The sequence below is a fragment of the Seriola aureovittata genome, chromosome 10 (genome assembly GCF_021018895.1).
Source record: "Seriola aureovittata isolate HTS-2021-v1 ecotype China chromosome 10, ASM2101889v1, whole genome shotgun sequence".
Lineage (NCBI taxonomy): Eukaryota > Metazoa > Chordata > Actinopteri > Carangiformes > Carangidae > Seriola > Seriola aureovittata.
Window position 1 is genome coordinate 16,572,301 of NC_079373.1, and position 18,493 is coordinate 16,590,793.

An 18,493-nucleotide genomic window follows, 5' to 3' on the forward strand; every position below is an offset into this window, starting at 1 on the left:
TACGATGGGAAAACACAACATTTTCACACAAAACAAGGATTTACACATTTTCAGTGTACATATGGGAACCTGAATGTTGTTTCAAGACAGACTTGAAAGAATCTCACAGTTTCTTATCATGCACTCAGATAACCATACTCACATCCATAGCATTGTGTATTTCAAGGCTAAAAACTACGTCTGTCTATTTGAGGGCACAGCAGTTCTGCCTATAACTGCGGTGTGGATAATAATATAGTTGTGCATACTAGCAGCAGCCATTCTGCTTGGCACACTTGTCTTTTAGCCTGGCATCATACTTGTGGGGTGGGGGGGTGGTTGGTCACCATGGGGCCACTATTTTCTGTAAACATGTCACCATGCCTGTTTGTTTATAATGTCACCCTTGGTTTGTGTTGCATTCATGTCTTTGTTATCCAGTGTTATCAAAGACAACACAAAAACAAGAAGTGGCTCCACAAGTCTAAAATACATTAAGTGCTTCTTTTTGGTATAAACAGGAGACACTTTCAGTACCAAAGACTGTTGTGGGGTCCACACTGACGTCTACAAACATGGCACTTCAGCAGCAGGAGTTACATTCCTACATTTCCAGGTTACATTTCCCTCTGAGGCAGAACACAGTGCTCACATCACTGTTTACCCTGTACACACTACATCCATGACTAATTAGCCATTTTACATTTAGTCAAAGTAACCCAAGAACTGCTGCTGTTTAGAGTAAACACATGCACATATCAGATGTATGTGGGCAGCATATGGCTGAACTGTCACCTGAGCAGGAATCTAATTCACTTCATTGCTGGCTGCCAGAGGAATCATGGCAGAGGAAAAGGACCAGACAGTGTCCTGGGAGCACCTGCCACTACCTGATGATTATCCCGAACCACATATGGAGGAAGGATCTGTGCTGAATGGAGGGGCAGAGGGGGATGCGTCTGGTACCACAGAGGAAAGCACCAAAGATCAGGGAGCAAAATGCAGCCCGAACCTGCTGCAGATGCTAAAAGCAGCAGAGAGCAGGTGCACTCCTCAGGGTCGGGACAGAGACGGGGCAGAGGCTTCTGGGACAGGAGAGCTGGTTACTGAAGCTCTGAAGACCGACATGGTGAGCAAGGACACTCTTACTGACTCCACAGGCAGCGTGAACCTGCATATACTCAGGCTGTTAATGATTTTAGTTGCAATGCGCAGGCCTCTAGCAATGAATGACCAGCACACCCACACACCCATTTTGTTTCTCTGAAAGAGACTGAAAGGGGAACTGCGTTTTCAGGTCTGTTTTCAGGTCTGTTTTCAGGTTTTGGGGAGCGCTGCTGCATATGTGGAAAAAAAAGGTGTATAAAGTCCTTTGTGGCTTTGGTCAGAGCTGCGAATTTGATATTGCCCTAAGTGATGTCACTTGAGTCACTGTTGGTTGGCTCTGAAGAAAAAAGAAAAAACAACCATATCTCCAAATGAGGGATTTAAATTTTTAACATGAAAGAAGAATGTTTGGGGGAAAAAACCCCACAATATATCTGGTTCTGTCGTATCTATTTTGGTCCTTTTTAAACTGTCCATCATGAGTCTAACAATGTTATAGGAGTACAATGATACCTTAACATTAACAGTGATCAGTATCACATTTCATTTAAGTTTCTAGGAGACAGATTGAAAATAGAGTGATCAACATCGAAGCAGCAGAGTGAGATATCCTGACCTTTTTTTCCTAATGTGGGCCAGGTTCCAAAAACACTATATCCTACATTTCCCATAATTCCTGATAGCATCTCTTATTAGACCCTCCCTGCCTGGTAAATATCCACATCTTTCAGCTGCATGTAGCAAAGACTTTCTTTCATAAAATTGACTTCCTAAGCCCAAACTAAGATAACCCTGATGACATCACTATGACATCATCTGTGGTCTTTTTTATCTGACTTTACAAAGCCACCTCTAAATTGACCAACATGTGTAAAATCAGTGCGGTGCCTTTAAGAGTATCATTGCAGAGCTGCGTGGTCATTTAGCGGACAGCGAACAGTAAACTCCAGCTCCATTGTCTGATTTATGAAGAGAAACCTAAGCTGCCCTGTGTCCCTGAACGCAGCAACAAAGCTTCTTCTTCTGTCTGCTATAGGGCCCTCTTCTTTTCTCTCACTAACAAATGAATGTATGGTCATGTAAGTACATCTCTCTGCTGTCTGTTGAATGCATACCCTGAGAGCAGAGTGCACTTTACTCTACACATTAATCCGTGGCCTCCAGTGAAACTTGACTGAGCTTATCTTTCCTCACAACTCTCTTACGTCTTTCCATCTCTAACCTGTCTCTCTTCTCTATATTTTCCCAGAGTTCCCCTCTGTAAGTCTCACAAAGACTCTATTTATTTCCACTTTCCTCTCTCTGTCCTCTCTCCACCTGTCACCTGGGCCTGTTGGACGAGGGTGTGGCATAAAGCACCACTGTGTGAACTCTGCATTCAGTGAAACTGCATCAGCTTGCAGCTCTGCAGGGTTGTTGAGGGTCACTGTGGGAGCGCTCTGCCAGCATGAAGAAAGTATACAGTCTAGTGAACATAACTAAAGCCAAGGACCAGGAGGCAGTGCAGTCCATCTGTATCAAGGTATCATTTTGTTTGCTTTGTTATGCTCTTGCTCTATGTTTTCTTTTGAAGGGCAGTGAGTCAGGTCTTCATGAGGAATAAGGCGTGAGCATACAGCTGTTTTAATGAGAGTACTTGAACGAAATTATAAAATAATAATCCTTTATGCTTGCTTTTTTAAAACTATGTCAACTGTGAATTTTCTTGTAGAAATGTAAGAGAGGGAATGCGCCATTTGGAACGTTTCAAGCAAATCAATGCACAAATGGTCTCCCAAAAGATTGTTTTTTTCACAGCAACTTTGAAATAATTTTTGGCTTTCATTGCACTCCCAGTAGCAACTTCAGTATTTGGCCTAAACTCAAACTTATTTTCTGATCCCTGTAAGAGACAGTTTTGTGACCATTAAGTTAACATTCACACCGCTCCCAGTCACATCTTATTGTCTTTTTGTGTTGAAGATTAAGCAGCTGCTTGAGTAACTGCCTGCTGCACTCAAAAAAATGGCATTCAAGTGATCATTACTCCGAGTGAAAACAGTTAAATTTTACACCAGTTTGCCTTTGGAGAGGCACCAGTGCTTGAAAATATTGTTTTATTTGAACTCCAGGCGTGTTGATATTACGTTTTTATTTGCTCTTTTTTTTTTTTACTTACATTGAGGATTTATTTTATACAGATTACATCAACAAGTTCAACAAAGTTAATTGATTTAGATTTTACTTGCCAAAAGAAAGTGACTTGAAACAACTGTCAGCCAATCTAAGTGAAGCATGTTGTGCTCCTTTATGTTTTAAATCAGGAGGATTATAAGGAAAACAAAACTGTGGTTTATTTATATGAAACATGTTGATGATGAAGTGAAGGTGCTGTTAGTATGTGTGACTGGGGATCTCTGTTGATTGATTGGCTCAGCTTTGTGGACCTCACTGTATCACCCTGTCAAAAGTAACTGAGTGTCAGTGTCTTAAACCCTATAGGCCACCAGGATAAGATAATAAATCATCTAACTCAAGTCAGAGGAAAACAAAGTGCTGAAAAAACCACAGGGATCCTCACTTCACATATTCACAGGTCTCAGGTTTAATTGCTCCTAATGAGGATTTGAGGGCTCAGTTTGAGCAGCAGCATCACATGAAAGATGCCTCACCTAATCTTTACTGATACTGATGCCTCTCCCCACTTACTGTACTAATGCAAGTGTAATGAATGTCATTAACTATGAGTAGAAAGCTTACTGCAAGAGTTATTTCTGAAAAACCTGGAAATGTCAGACGACAGTTTCAGTTTGAGTTGTGGGATAAACGTCTAATAACGGATTTGTTACTTGAGTTTTAATTCAAACCTTCCTGAAACTGGAACAAGGTCAACTTGTTATCTTCTTATTATTTTTTCCATGTCACTCAGCCCTAGCTTTGCATTTTTGCAACCCTGAATCCATCTGTATTCTAAAACTGACTTCGCTTTTTCAGTGCACTTACATATGACCTGACAACTGAGGAAAGACTCATGATGACCTTTTATAGAGGTCACAATACAGCAGAGGGGTAGAAGAGAGGACCAACAGACAGCACCTACACTTTGCATCTCTTTAAGGGTTACTCCACCAAATCCATTAACCATTGCACTTTCATAAAGCTGGGGCACTGGACCATAAATGGTCAAAATCTGTGCAGCTGGGACATACTGACTGACTACTCCCAGGTATCAGTCAAACTACAAAAATATCCTACACTGATCCCACATTTCCTTGAATGCAATTCAATAGAATCTTTCATTATTCCTAACTGGTAATTCCCACATCTTTCAAACTACACGCCAAGTTTGTAAATAAAGCTTTGTGCTACAATTTGTCTCAGAGCCCAGGCCGCGACAACCCTGATGACATCGCCATGATCACCAGGGTTATTTTCTTTTGACAAATTTCATCCAGAACCACAGGAGGATTGTACAACTGTTTTCACCAACTGGGTAGTGCTCCCTGTGAGTAAACCCACATTTATATGTAAAATCAGTGTAGTGCCCCTTTTACTAAATGCCTTTAAGATTTGATCCAACGGTGTGTATGCGTACAGGAGTATAATTGATCTGCAGTACACTGCAGCTCTGTGCACAAACTCACAGCCCTAGAGCTTCAAACACATTTTTTGGAGGTGGGGTCAGTGTGGGGGTGTGTCTTGGTTGGTGGGTGTGATCACGTAAGGAATAAGCTTGTGGTGCATGGGTTTTTTTTTTTTTTTTTTTTGCAGCTCAGGCTCAGGCAGCAGAGTCAGATTTAGCTGCCAGGAAGCAAACATGGCCAAGTGGGATTCGTGTGGCAGCAGCCCAGCCTTCAGACAGCCACACTGGACGGTGAGACAGCAACAGATACAGAGATGAGTCAGGAAACGAACAGGCACTAGACAGTATGTGTGACAGTGACAGGCTGTGAAAGAGATGCTGGCAGTTTACAAGAAACTGCTGCGATGTGCGGTGCTTATGTGTAAATTTGGCATCATTATGTCTGCATCAGGTCTGTCTGTTTCAAGCTTGACTTTGATGAGACTCTAAACTTGTGACCTGCCTCTTCCTCATCTTGTCTATTTTGTGCATTTTTGTCTCCACAGCAAATACAGTTCACCGACCAGAAGCAAGAATTCAACAAACGTCCTACCAAGACAGGTCGTCGCTCTCTGTCTCGGTCCATCTCACAGTCGTCGACAGATAGCTGCAGTTCAGGTAAGGAAACATGCAAATGCACACTCTTAAGTCTGATCACATGTCTTTGATATATAAACTGAAGTGGTTATGGTCCCAGCAGCACGAGAACTACAGGCACTGAGGATTAGCCTCGGTGCTTTCTCCTTCAGCTAAACCTTAATTAAAAGGAAAAGTCTTCAGAAGAATTAAGTCTCTTTAATTTGGTCCTAATCGGCTCTGTGAGCCTTACTCCAACATGTCAGTCACTGCTAGAGTTTATGCAGACTTCAAAGACTCAGATAAAAGACCCACCTAGTTGAAGGCTGACTCCAAAAATGGTATCAGAAACAACAAAACAAGAGCCAATTCATATCTGTAAAGCTTTCCAACAAATCACGTGTCTCTCTATTGCTTTAACCATGTTTGTTCGCGGATATTATGTCAGCTGATTTATTTTATACACAATGCCTAATTTCTGTGTTGCAGTGTGCAGTGACAGCTCTGAGGATGAGTCTTCTCCTAAAGACAAGCTTCAGAAGACCTCCAAGGGCCTCTCTGACTTCTGCATCAAAAACATCAAGCAGGCTGATTTTGGGCGCAGGGAAATAGAAATGGCACAGCAAGGTAAAACCTCTGTCCTCAAACTTCTGTTTATTGTCTTCACAACTGATAAATGTATATGATTTATGTAGCATACTCAAGACACTGTAGCAGAAAAGTAACACACGAGAAGAAGAGATAAAATGAGAATATTAAGCGATACATATAAAACGTATTCATTCATGATGTCTGTCCTCATGCTGATTGTCACTTGGTCACTGTCTGTGACACTTAGAAATGCCAGCACTGATGGTCCTGAGGAAACGAGCTGGTGGGGAGAAACCTCTGGCTGGAGCCAAAGTGGTGGGCTGTACCCACATCACTGCACAGACAGCGGTCAGTTCAACACACACAATCAAACTAAAAAGCACCGACAGTGGTTTAGTGAGTGCATCAGACACAGCCTGGCTTAAATAATGGCATCATTATTTAAGACAAAGATAAAGTTCTTATCAGAGTGTTGAAGTGGGAGGTAATAAATTGATGGTAATTTTTATATTTTTCTGCACTTCATTAATCTTTTCTTATCTGTATTATAAATAATAGAATAACCTTTTCAGAAGTTTCACATACGTCCTGTTGACTCTGAATGTGTTGGTCTCCTGCAGGTGTTGATTGAGACTCTGTGTGTGTTGGGGGCTCAGTGTCGCTGGGCAGCATGTAACATCTTCTCCACTCAGAATGCTGTTGCTGCGGCTCTGGCTGAAGGAGGTAAAACCAGCTGTGTACCAGCTCTTCCTCCTCCATCTTTTTTGTCCTTCTGTACTTTCTTTTTGACCATGACATGCTCTTTATCTTTCATGCCCTCTAAGGCATCTCAGTGTTTGCGTGGAGAGGAGAATCGGAGGAGGACTTCTGGTGGTGCATTGACCAATGTGTTGGTGCAGAGAACTGGCAGCCCGACATGGTACTGTAAAGTACATCAAACAATAACACCACTGTGCAACTATTTTTTTATCAGAAAGACTGTTCAATCAAAAAGTGAATTAAACTTTTGATTAAATCTTTACCCAAGGCGTAAACTATTTTATTTGAGATATAAGTTTAATGGCATTTGACTGGTGGTGCCAGTGACTGTAATTAAAGATGGACGTAGTCTTCGTGATGTCATCCATAGGTTTCTGAGAGCAGTTTGGAAGCTCAGAGAAGGCTGCAGTCTCCATCTTGGCAATGCATGCAAATCTCAGCAAATCAAAAATTGACTGTCCTTTTAAAATATATTCTATTATGTTTGGGTGAACTGTGAACTTTAGTTTGAACACCACATCATTGTGTTTAAGAGTCACAGCTACAAAGACTGTGGTGATGGAGAGTTTATCTTTCTTTATCACTCTTATAAGATTCTGGATGATGGAGGTGACCTGACCCACTGGATCTATAAGAAGTACCCGAGCCTATTCAAGAAGATGAAAGGCATCGTGGAGGAAAGTGTCACTGGCGTCTATCGGTCGGTTTCACACAAAACTCAGATCTTTCTACAAATGCTGTACAAATGATTCTCCAGCTCACATGTGTGTCCCTCGACTCTTGTTTCAGGTTGTACCAGCTGTCCAAGGCAGGCAGGCTGTGTGTCCCTGCCATGAATGTTAACGACTCGGTGACCAAGCAGAAATTTGACAACCTCTACTGCTGCAAGGAGTCCATACTGGACGGGTGATGAACCATGTTGTGATGGTACACAAGTAAAAACATTTGTGCAGCACAGAGCAGTGACCTGACTGTGCTGAACTCTTCTTTCAGGTTGAAACGGACCACTGATGTCATGTTTGGAGGAAAGCAGGTGGTGGTGTGCGGATATGGTGAGGTCAGTAAAAAGTGCTTCAGTGAAACATGTGTCTTTAAAAAAGAGAGATTCAACTTAAGCAACTCTACCAACCTCTTTTCTTTCTCCTTGTAGGTTGGCAAAGGTTGCTGCGCTGCCTTGAAAGCGTTGGGTGCTGTTGTGTACGTCACAGAGGCGGATCCCATTTGTGCCCTTCAGGCCTGGTATGAGTGGAAGAAGCTTGTATCAGCACATGTGTTTAGCGTGTTCCCCTCCTCCCAGAAGCTCATTGTAAAAATCTGAACTCCATTCTCTCATCCCCTGCTCCTCTTAGCATGGACGGCTTCAGAGTGATTAACCTGAGTGAGGTGGTCAGACAGGTGGATGTGGTCATCACCTGCACAGGTAACTGCTGTCCTTCTAACAATGAATTGTCTTATTGAGAATGAGAGACCAAATTAATGTTTCTTTCAATTGGATTTTATTTAAATTTAATTTCTCTGCAGGCAATAAAAACGTGGTGGGGAGGGAACATCTGGACAGAATGAAGAACGGCTGCATACTGTGCAACATGGGACACTCCAACACTGAGATAGATATGGTAAATATATGGTGTGTGTGTGTGTGTGTGTGTGTGTGTGTGTGTGTATGTATGTGTGTGTGTGTGTGTCTGCATGTTGCTTATGATTGTATAGACCTCTATATGTGTATGCTTGTGTGTGTAAAATATAGACTCTTGCTTGTTAGGTGAGTCTGCGGACTGCAGACCTGAGGTGGGAGCATGTGAGGCCTCAGGTGGACCATGTTATCTGGCCAGACGGCAAGAGAATTGTCCTGCTGGCTGAGGTGATAATACTGTTATTATTGTTAATATCATTACTATTATTATACACCGCTACCCAGGGATAATGTACAGAAACACATTTACTGTAAAATGTAGCCCTGAAGAGACTCATGCTGCTCTATTGACTGGCTCTCTGCACATTATCCTGTTTAATACACAGCTACTTACAAAACACATTCATCACTTGAGGTGAAATATTGAATTTAGATTATTACAAGTCAAGCGCAAGCTACAGAAGCTATTTTCAATGCTGATGGTGTGGATATTCTGCCGGGAAGAGCTGCTAGGTGTTAGGTATCAAGGTGCACAGACTGTGTTGTAAATACTTATGTTTATGTTTAAATCTTTAGTTTTTAGCATTTAAATTTGAAACAAATGGATGCAAAGAATTTGGACAGTTTACATTTATTATATATTTGGCCTATTATAGGGAGCTACCTTATACGCTAATGCACCTGCTAAATTAAAAGAGTTATTGTTATCAAGATTGATAACAATAATTAAATCTGAAGTCTTCACTCGACGTCTTAAGTAACAACCAGTTTAATAAAAATATGCTGGATATTACAGGTAGCGTTTAGTGTCATCAGTGATGATTGATGAATACTTTCAAATAAGCACCAAAACCTTATTGCTGGGTGAATGAAATGTGATCTAAATGAGCACAAGTGTCACTCACAACATTAGCAATGGCTCTGTTCTGTTCATGTGTGCGAGGGGAGACAGAACAGTGTCTTTTGTTGAAATCTGTTTCACCCTCAAACAGTGTTTCCCATATTGTTGCCATGTGTGGTTGAAGGCGTTACCGCTGAGGAGCTGAGCAGCAGGAAGAGATTTACCTGAACATTGTTAAAGGTGCTCAGGTGTGCATCAGGAGAGACAGAGGGATACCAACACTCAAACTTTATTGTACATAATTATTTGACATACGACACATTCAGATGTCCGTAGATTATGATCAGTGGCTGCTGTCACATTATTGTATGTCATTTCAGTTTTCGATTTTTCTCTTAGGGCCGTTTGCTGAATCTGAGCTGCTCCACAGTGCCCTCATTTGTCCTCTCCATCACCGCTGCAACTCAGGTATTGTAATACGTTAAGTGTCAGTACTCCTGCTATTTTGAGGCTGGTCACCTGTTCTTGTGTTAACAGAGACTTTGACTGTTGTGTTTCAGGCACTGGCTCTCATAGAGCTGTACAACGCTCCGGAGGGACGATACAAACAGGACGTCTACTTGCTGCCAAAGAAAATGGGCGAGTCCTCTGCTTAAATACCCTAAAACAAACATTACCTTTATTGTTCTCCTGATCAATACAGTCAAAAGGTAGATTTTAAAATGATAAAGCCTAAATGTCTAAATTTTCAGATGAATATGTGGCCAGTCTTCACCTGTCGACGTTTGATGCTCACCTCACAGAGCTGAGTGATGATCAGGCCAAGTACCTGGGCATCAGCAAACACGGTCCCTTCAAACCCAACTACTACAGGTGAAGACACTTTACACTGTTCTCACACACAAACGATACGCACATCCGACTTTTTCTATTTAACAAAACGCAATTCTTCAAATAGGTATTAACTTCTGGATGTAGCGCTGAAGGACAGAAGCTCCTCCGATGTGATATTGTGGATTTTATTTTGGAAAACCCTCTGACGCCCTCTACAGTCTGAATATCACTGAGGCAGCAGATGAAGACTCATGTTCAATTCTTTGTCTGTGTATGTGCGGTTGTACGTGTGGAATGTAATCACAGGTATTTCTGAGCTGACTGAAATATGAAAAGAAAAACAAAGTGCTGAATGTTTTAATTTTTCACTCTTCTGCTTGATAAATCAACACCATTTATTCCCTGGAGCAGCAATCACGTGTAGACTACAAGTTGCAGCACAGTTCATCTGCTGTCTCATGCCCTTGATTTAAATCTAACATTGCCACTTTTACTTACTAACCTAAACTGAAGTCTACCAACAGCCCATTGAAAATTTGAACAGATGTACTTCACAATCAGATATTTGACGTATAAATCTCACATAGTGAGCTGATAACCTGCGGAGACAGTGCTGCTGCTGTTCTGAGGCACAGTTGAGGCAACAGTGGACCATGAACATAAAGTAAGGCTAGAACATATTGTCATTGATTTAACGCTTTAAAAGATCATTGTACTAGAGTCACAAGATATAATAAAAAGAACAGTTTTGCTCTTGAAACAGTGTTTCTGTTTCATAATTTTAATAAGACAAAAATAAGAAGGCATTTTAAATTTGGAAAATGTAACAGTATTTTTGTTTGTTTGGTGTCAGAAACATCCGCAAATTATCTGTGTTCACACTCACACTGATACAACCACACAACCCTGTACATACAGCTGTATCCCCAGTTTCCCATTAAACAAAGACTAATGGCAAAGCTCACCAGCTGGGCCTGCTTGTTGATGTGACATTTTTTACCCACTAGGGGGCGTAAGAGATTTATTATTGACTTTGAGTGATACTAGCAATGGTCATACTTTCTATAAAAGGCCTCAGTGCTTCTATCCTTCTATCCTGAATCAACTCACACCTACCATAGTTTGTCCACTCACAGAGATAGACAGAAATACAGACACACACACACACACACACACACACACACACACACACACACACACACACACACACACACACACACATACACATACACATCACAGTCTTTTTGCTGAGCACTGAGATAAAATCTAAATCCAGTGGCAAGTGGACAGAGTCTGGGTCTGTTAATCTGTTAATTAGGAGATAGATAATGAAATTCATCATCTATTTGTGTGGGGTCCTCTACATACAAACATAACATTGTCTTCTTGATGATGACACATGTTCAGAGCTTTGGTAAGAAATATGACTTTTAATAGTGAGTGTAGAGTTGTTAACAGTATCCACATACAGCCCACGTGCAAAATACTGTTAAATCATCATACTATACTTATTATTATAAAGCCATTCCTCATTATTCTGATGTGAAATGGACAAATTAAAGAAAAATATGTGACACATAATTATGATGGATGATACTGGAGAAATTTGTGGCAAAGACCCTGTCTCTGTGACTGTTGTGGTGGAGATGTGCTATAAGACTTGGTTGACAATGTATTTAACCAGTTTAAATATTTTTTAAAGGTGATGTAATCCATCTAATAAAATAATTTGATAAATATTAGTTTCTTTCATATCATAATGTCATATCTTTATTTCAGTGACTTACTGTCTCAAGCATTACATTGAAAATTGCTTTCAATACTAATTCAGGAAATGCTGGAGCAATTTAAAGTAGTGTTTTGTTTTTTTCGTATCAGTTCACAAATATCTTCTGACACTAACAGTAGCTTTACTCGCAGAATGAGCAGTCAGCATTAGTTTTGGTTCCTGCTAGACGCTACGTAATTAACCCTGTTCCACGAAAATCCAGCTGGTCATATAACAATCATTATCTGTTTTCCTCAATTGTTGCATCCTGTCTATCTCTGATCATGAAGTACTAAAAATACCCCCCTGTTCCTGGATTACTGTAATCCAGCGCCTCCCTGTGTTCATGTGTGTGTGTGTGTGTGTGTGTGTGTGTGTGTGTGTGCCAAGACATGGCCTGGCTGAAGATCCCTACTGAAAAGTACACTGTGTTTCTCTGGGACTACAGACTAAAGGTGAGTCACTAATGCTAATGCAACCAGTCTCTCTTCCTCCTCCTCCTTCCTCTCTCATATTAGTTTTCTAATTTACCTCAATCGTCTCATTCCCTGACTCTTTCTTTACTGCACTAACAATAACTGAATCAGCTCACCAATAATTCATCAGCGTTTGAAGCTCATTTTTCACCAGAGGAGTTGGCGGTCTGTTTCACTTCTAGGTCACTTTTCATCACCTCTCTGAAGCAGTCCTCTGTATTGTGAACTAATCCCACACGAATTGACAAAAACCATGCTGTTGAGATTAGTGTGAAATACCTTTAATGCAACGGACAAGTAACACAACAACGTACAGTGCAAAGGAACATTTGAGACAATAGCAATTAAACAGCCATTAGTGTAAGAGATTAATGAGGAGATCCATTAACTTCCACACCCAATCTAATCTGACGACACCACTCATTCTCCTGTATTGAGGGGTTAGTGTGTGTGTGTGTGTGTGTGTGTGTGTGTGTCCTTGCCTCCTGCCCGTTAGGGATTCTCCCTAAAGAGCTTTGATGCCTTCTCTGCATCACTACAAGGTCTAATCACCCATACCAGCTGTCAGTGTGTCGGCCTCCCTCCTTCCTCTCTCTGCGTCCACTGGCACCACTTAACCTCACATCCTCTGCAGTCGGCCATAATGGACTCTCACAGCGTTCAAACTGTAACATGATGAACATATATCAGCCGCTGATCGCTCTGACGGCCCCATCTTAACAAACCCTCACAGATACAGTACCAGTACTATGTTTGGTCCTGTACTTCTGTTAAAACTGCAGATAATTTGTGCTAATATACTAAATATATACTTCCTCTTGTCTATGTTTTATCCTCGGTTATCCCTCCTTTCTGTCTTCCTCCTGGCCACCATTGATCCCTTCGTTTTTACCAGACTTCATATGCTCATCTCAATGAAGTTCACTCATTCATTCATGAATCATCATTTTTTCACATTGTTACACTTAGATCAAATTGTTCTGTGCCTGTTTCAGTTAAGCTAAAGCACTTATAAGAACTGATATATTTAATCCAAGATAAAAACTTTATAGACTGCATTGCATCCAAAGACAAATTCTACATGTCTCAGTGGATCATTTTATACACATTTTACTGTATTACTGCCTGACATAACACCAGTGCTGTAGATTTTAGAAACACTGAGGTCTGAAGTGCCACAGAGCAGCCCCAATTTTGACCCCAAAAAATGTTTCTTTTCATATATTTTCAATATTTAACCATTAAAATATAGTTTTTCCTGCAGGATTGTCTTAATTCTGTTTCTAAGCCTAACACCGGGAATTAAACTTTTGTATTTACTGTAATATTCTTTAGGCCTAAAACAGTTAGACGTTAGAATTTTAACTCAATAACTGACTCAGAATTAGGCTATAAAAACTCACCATCAGTTATTTGTGTTTAATTATTCTCATCAGGTCATTAAAGCCCTTAAAATTCCCAGAAACAAGACAGAAGATGTGACCTCGGTGGCAGTTACCACCCTGTGAAGTACTGTAGGTTATACAAATGCTAATACAGACACCAGGGGTTCATGATGATGCATTTACCAAAGTGTCTGTGGGGTTTAAAGGTTTGATGCAGCGCTAACATCACTTGTGTTAAACCTCTTCAGCGCCTCAACTCGGACGTTTTGTGACTGAGCGGGATCAGGTTGCACCATACGCTGAGGTAGCTGCTGCTGCTGCTAACGCCAACGCTGAGGATTTACAACCACAGGCCTTCATCTTCTGGTTTCTCAGCCCACCACATGAACACCATTGATTTATTGATTAGGGCAGATGATAGTCAACTCAGTGCTTAATGGTCTGTGTATGGATCTATGGGTTATGGCCCAATAGTCAAAGGGCTCCTTTGGTCCATAGCTTCAGTGTTTGATGTCTAAGATTACACTCACAGTTTGATGTCATGATCAGCTAAGTGTGGCCAAGATGACCCTGAAGGTACATCAAACATCTGAGGGGGGTGGGTTCAGTTTTAACCCTCATTGCTCCACCTGCAGTCAGTCCCAAACCCAGCATCCACACCCACACCCCAAAACCTCCCACCCCAGACATTTTGTAACACCCAGACCTGTAGTGGAGGATAAAATGACTCATTTCTAAACATAAAGTAATCCTCTTCCTGTGAGGAGTCCTGGGATGACGGTGGAGGGGCGACTGGTAAAAGCTCTCGGTCAGTTGTTGGCAAGTCTAGAACCACCGGATCCTTCCAGCCCACCAGAGTGAGTTCTACCATTGCCAAACACTGTGGGAGAGTGCGCCGGTCACCACCACCAGATCTTTGTGACAACTGGGGTTCAGGTTACACAGGATGGCGTCTCAGAGATGGAACACGGGCCTCCATGGCAACCGGTGATATCTGAGAGGGAGGGCGTAATCGATCAGAACCATCGTCCATCCCTCTCCTCTCCTTTCCTCTCTGTGTGTTTCTCTCTCACACAGAAACACTCAGGAGATGCCAGAATATTTATGAACAGCAGAGTGTCTGTCTCGTCCCATATTGGCACTACACATGATTGCTCCAACAAAGAGAAACAAAGCAAAAATGTGCTAGTGCCAAAATGGGCAAAGAAGTTGGAAAGCATTTGAGAAACAGCTCTTGAGGTTGAGAGCGAGATCTGTCTGCTGTTTTACATTTCAAGTTAAAGCAGAATCTGGACACGGACACGGGCAGTGTGGTTCTGTCTCTACTCTGTTTATGGCCCTATGGTAATTCACTGATAGTGTGCTGTGACAGTGAATTCTACCAGTGCCATACACAGAACAGGAGGAGATATAAGTGCAGGCCCACATTACTGCTACCAGAGCTTTAAACCCCTGAACATCTTTTTCCTTTCAAACATGTGTCTTGGCATCCTTGCTTCTTCGTGCTCAGGTTCTACTTTTCTGTCTGTTGACCAGTTTTAAGTTGGAGGGATCTTCTCTTAACAGTGTAATAGTGTAGGATGGAAATGAGCAGACACTATCATAACCAGCGGTGTCCTTCCCTCATGTCTGCTCTGTTTACCTCACAGGATGGAGAGTAAATCCAGCCGTGCCATCTGCTGCTGGGTCAGACCTGCCTGTGCTTATTTCCACATTCACGCACATTCTTTAAGAAAATCTTCACAGACTTAGAGCTGTAGTTATATCCTTCTAAAATTACTCATAATCATTGGATTATTGTCAGGTTTAGTGTTTTGGGACATTTCTAGCCTCCATGAGAGCAATCCTGATCCTGGTGAAGGAGCAGGTCGGCTGCTCAGATTGATCCTGGCTGTAGGGAATGATGCGCTAAGTGATTTTTGAGATGCTCCAAATGGGTCCCAAAGCAGGGCTCATCTTCCCGTTTCCGGGAGAGATCAATAGAGTAAAAAGCTTGAGAGAGAGAGAGGGGGAGAGACAGAGAGAGCATAAACAGAAATCACAAGCAAACAGAAGTTGATGGACTGACTTGCATTTCTTTAGTTTCCCCTCATATCTTAGTTACTGGTTAGTCCATAGGTGTCTGACGGAGGATATGAAACTCGCTATCAGAACAGGTTCAAGAAGAGAATAGAATATATTCAACAGAAACAGTTGCTGGTTTTAATCAAGGCTCTAGTGGAATATAAACCAACAACAGCTTGTGTAATATCACCATTCTGTTTGTGGAAGAACATTCCCAGACCTTTACATTATGTCATCTGCAGTAATTGCTAAAACAAAAACATGAGCTCATCATTTTCAAAGATAAACTTTTTTTTTTTTTTTAATTTGCCTTGTGTTGACAATCAGCTTGACTGGAGGTCATGAATGCCCACTGCTTTATTTACACATGCTGTTTATGATAAGGCATGAATGGTAGCCAGGTTATTCTCATTTAGGTAGGGACTGCATGCATTTATCAAACCGTTATGCAGGATTTTGCCAAGTGTTTGGCAAATTGTTTTTTTTTTCAGATGCAGTATTGGGCTTCTTACCTTAAAAAGTAGTTCCTGAATCCTTACAGCCGCAACAACCCTTTGGTTAGAAAAATACAAGAGGAAACCTCTTCATTTTCTTCATTGAGCCAAGCTTCCAAAAGCATCCAGCAGTGGAATATCTTCACAACCAGACAGTCTTTTAATCGAATCAGAGATGAGAGAATTGCTCAGTGTTGTTTCATTCAAGAGGATGAAAGCTGACTTTTTTATTAGGTACTTCTTCTGGTCCAAACAGCTTCAATTTACTCTTCATATCTCCATCTCTCCGTCCAGCCCGGCTCCCTGCTTGTTTGGGCTGCATGGCAGGGGATTTTCTAGTGGACAGGTAATTAGTTGGTAAGCATCTTAACCCACTGGCAGTATAGTAATCCACGCAGCCCTCCTCCCCCTCCTTCTGCCGCCTCTATACGCAGGCCTACAGCACATTTCCTCTGCGCCTTTTACGCACAGGGCGCGCACTGCAGTGGCGAGGGTGAGAGACACTGGAAAACCGGTTGATTGGTAATTCAATGCTGCACATTTTAGTTTCAAACAAAACCAGGAATCATACAAAAAGAATCATCAAAGATAAGTGTATATTACAACAGCCATATAAGCCTGAAATAAAACAGATTTGTTAGACGAAAAAAAGGTAAACTTTAGCTTTCAATAACCATGCTCCATTTGTCAGTCCGACTAAACTCTTTACATTCTACATAATAAAACCCTGATGTTTGTTAACAGACAGCCGACCTACCAGCATCCACCGGGTGTGGCATCCAGCTGCAGCCAGATCCGCTCTCTCTCTCTCTTTTCTCTTTCTCTCTCTCTCTTTCTCTCTCCCTCTCTCTCTTTCTCTCTCTCTCTCTGTCTGTCTCTGCGCGGGACTGAAAGTTTCTGCGAGCCCAGGCCTCCTCTGCTCCTCCTTATATACGGGCACCCAAAGGTCCCTCCAGGGCTCATTTACCTGCTGTCGGTGATTATTAGACAGATTGCAGGTGGAAAAAGAGGCATCATCCTTTCAGCTGATGTGAATCCGTCAGAGTGGGACAGGACAGGTTTGGGTTACGGCTCTTTCAAAGTTGACGCTGAAATCAACCCTTTCGCCCTTTGTCCTCTCCATACATTATGAAGGAGACGCAGCCGGTCAGCAGCGGCTCCTCGCCCTCTGCTTCTCCTGCTGCTCGCGTTACTCTCACATAACTTTACTCATCACAGGCCGGACGTTATTAAAAACCAGATCATATCCATTTTTTTTATTTCTCATGAAACTAATCATTACTCGTTTCTCTCCGTTATTGGCGAATTGTACATAGTTGGTGAACTAAAAAAACGAAGTTCCGCTCACTGCTACGAGTTTATCTTTAAAATAACACTGGCAATAATTAGCCGGCTGCTGTATGTCTTACCACAGTATAGTTATTGTTGGACTAAAATGAGTTACTGTATGCTCATGCTGCAGACATGGACGGATCACGAAAGGATGGGACTCTGGGCACAGATGTGTAAAAGCCCCCCAGACCATGTTTGGTGGTTTTGTGTCTCTTGTATTTCTGTGTCTCTAGTCATTTTACAGCTCTGCAGTTGTTTTGTGTTTGTTTTGTGCCCGTTTTTCATCATTTTGCTCTCATTCTCTGCAGATTTTCTTCTAATCAGAGCTTAAAAACAGATATGAGGGAAACTACTATCATTCAGCCATTCGTCCAAAATACCTTTTAATTGACATATTATATAACTATAATATAATATTCCATTAATAATTGTTTTACCTTAACGCTATAAGAATGAGTTTCTCGAGAAAATAATCACAGTGGTCAAAAGCTTAATCTGCATTAATGATTAAACTAATGTTGAAACAGGAAACCCGAACATAATCAGAAAGAGGCTCCATAGCCACACAAGTATGAATATTTCATAAGATCATTGTCTGCTTGTGTCTGTTTAAGAGCATCACACTCCAACAGCTCAACATGCAGGACCGTGTCTGCTTTTTATTTAATCAAGTTTTCTTTTTTTACTGTATCAGATCCATATGTGTAATGGAAAGTCAAGAATATCCTTAATAATCCAGCTAACTCCCAGACTGGATTAAAATGGTGTTTTTTTTTTTTTTATGGCTTCTTAGACAAAAAGTTTTTTGTGTGAAGAAAATTACTTGCTATGGAAGCATCTGCCTGGAAACTTTGACTTTGACAGAAGTCTAAATCCTAAAATAGTACATCATAAAAATACATTTTTATTATGGCTAACTTAAAAAAAAATCTATTTTCATTCTTTCCCTGGCAGACTTTAGCTTCCATACTTACTCAACTCTCACCAACAGACCTTTATCACGGCAGACATTTTGTCTTGTCATCAATCACAGGTGTTACTAATGACATTAAT

The 18,493-nt window shown here is 41.3% G+C and overlaps 1 protein-coding gene and 1 long non-coding RNA gene across 6 annotated transcripts; one reads left to right on the top strand and one right to left on the bottom strand.

Moving 5' to 3' along the window:
* Positions 1–818: 818 nt before the first annotated feature.
* Positions 819–11,586, top strand: LOC130175743 (S-adenosylhomocysteine hydrolase-like protein 1). Of its 5 annotated transcripts, XM_056386268.1 has the most exons (18): positions 2,026–2,165; positions 2,336–2,608; positions 5,194–5,305; positions 5,753–5,890; positions 6,102–6,202; positions 6,475–6,577; positions 6,679–6,773; positions 7,207–7,313; positions 7,403–7,519; positions 7,607–7,670; positions 7,764–7,852; positions 7,963–8,033; positions 8,135–8,229; positions 8,376–8,474; positions 9,487–9,555; positions 9,648–9,726; positions 9,840–9,960; positions 10,046–11,586. In XM_056386268.1, the coding sequence occupies exons 2-18, from the start codon at positions 2,534–2,536 to the stop codon at positions 10,050–10,052; spliced, it is 1,542 nt and encodes a 513-aa protein (XP_056242243.1). In that variant the 5' UTR covers positions 2,026–2,165; positions 2,336–2,533; the 3' UTR covers positions 10,053–11,586. The 5 variants fall into 5 exon arrangements, with proteins under 5 accessions (XP_056242240.1, XP_056242241.1, XP_056242243.1 ...); XM_056386265.1 differs by lacking the exons at positions 2,026–2,165; positions 2,336–2,608 and adding an exon at positions 819–1,108; XM_056386267.1 differs by lacking the exons at positions 2,026–2,165; positions 2,336–2,608 and adding an exon at positions 4,798–4,939.
* Positions 11,587–12,582: 996 nt separating this feature from the next.
* On the bottom strand, positions 12,583–17,872 carry LOC130176577 (uncharacterized). The gene is made up of 3 exons (XR_008828889.1): positions 16,866–17,872; positions 16,127–16,443; positions 12,583–12,830 (listed from the first exon to the last, which is right to left on the bottom strand). It is a non-coding gene; the product is annotated as an uncharacterized LOC130176577 (long non-coding RNA).
* Between the last annotated feature and the right edge of the window lie 621 nt (positions 17,873–18,493).

Coding starts and splice junctions, on each gene's coding strand:
- LOC130175743 (XM_056386265.1), top strand. CDS start 821: ATGGCAGAGGAAAAGGACCAGACAGTGTCCTGGGAGCACCTGCCACTA. Junction 7,853..7,962: donor ATTTGTGCCCTTCAGGCCTG/GTATGAGTGGAA, acceptor TGCTCCTCTTAG/CATGGACGGCTTCAGAGTGA. Junction 8,230..8,375: donor CCAACACTGAGATAGATATG/GTAAATATATGG, acceptor CTTGCTTGTTAG/GTGAGTCTGCGGACTGCAGA.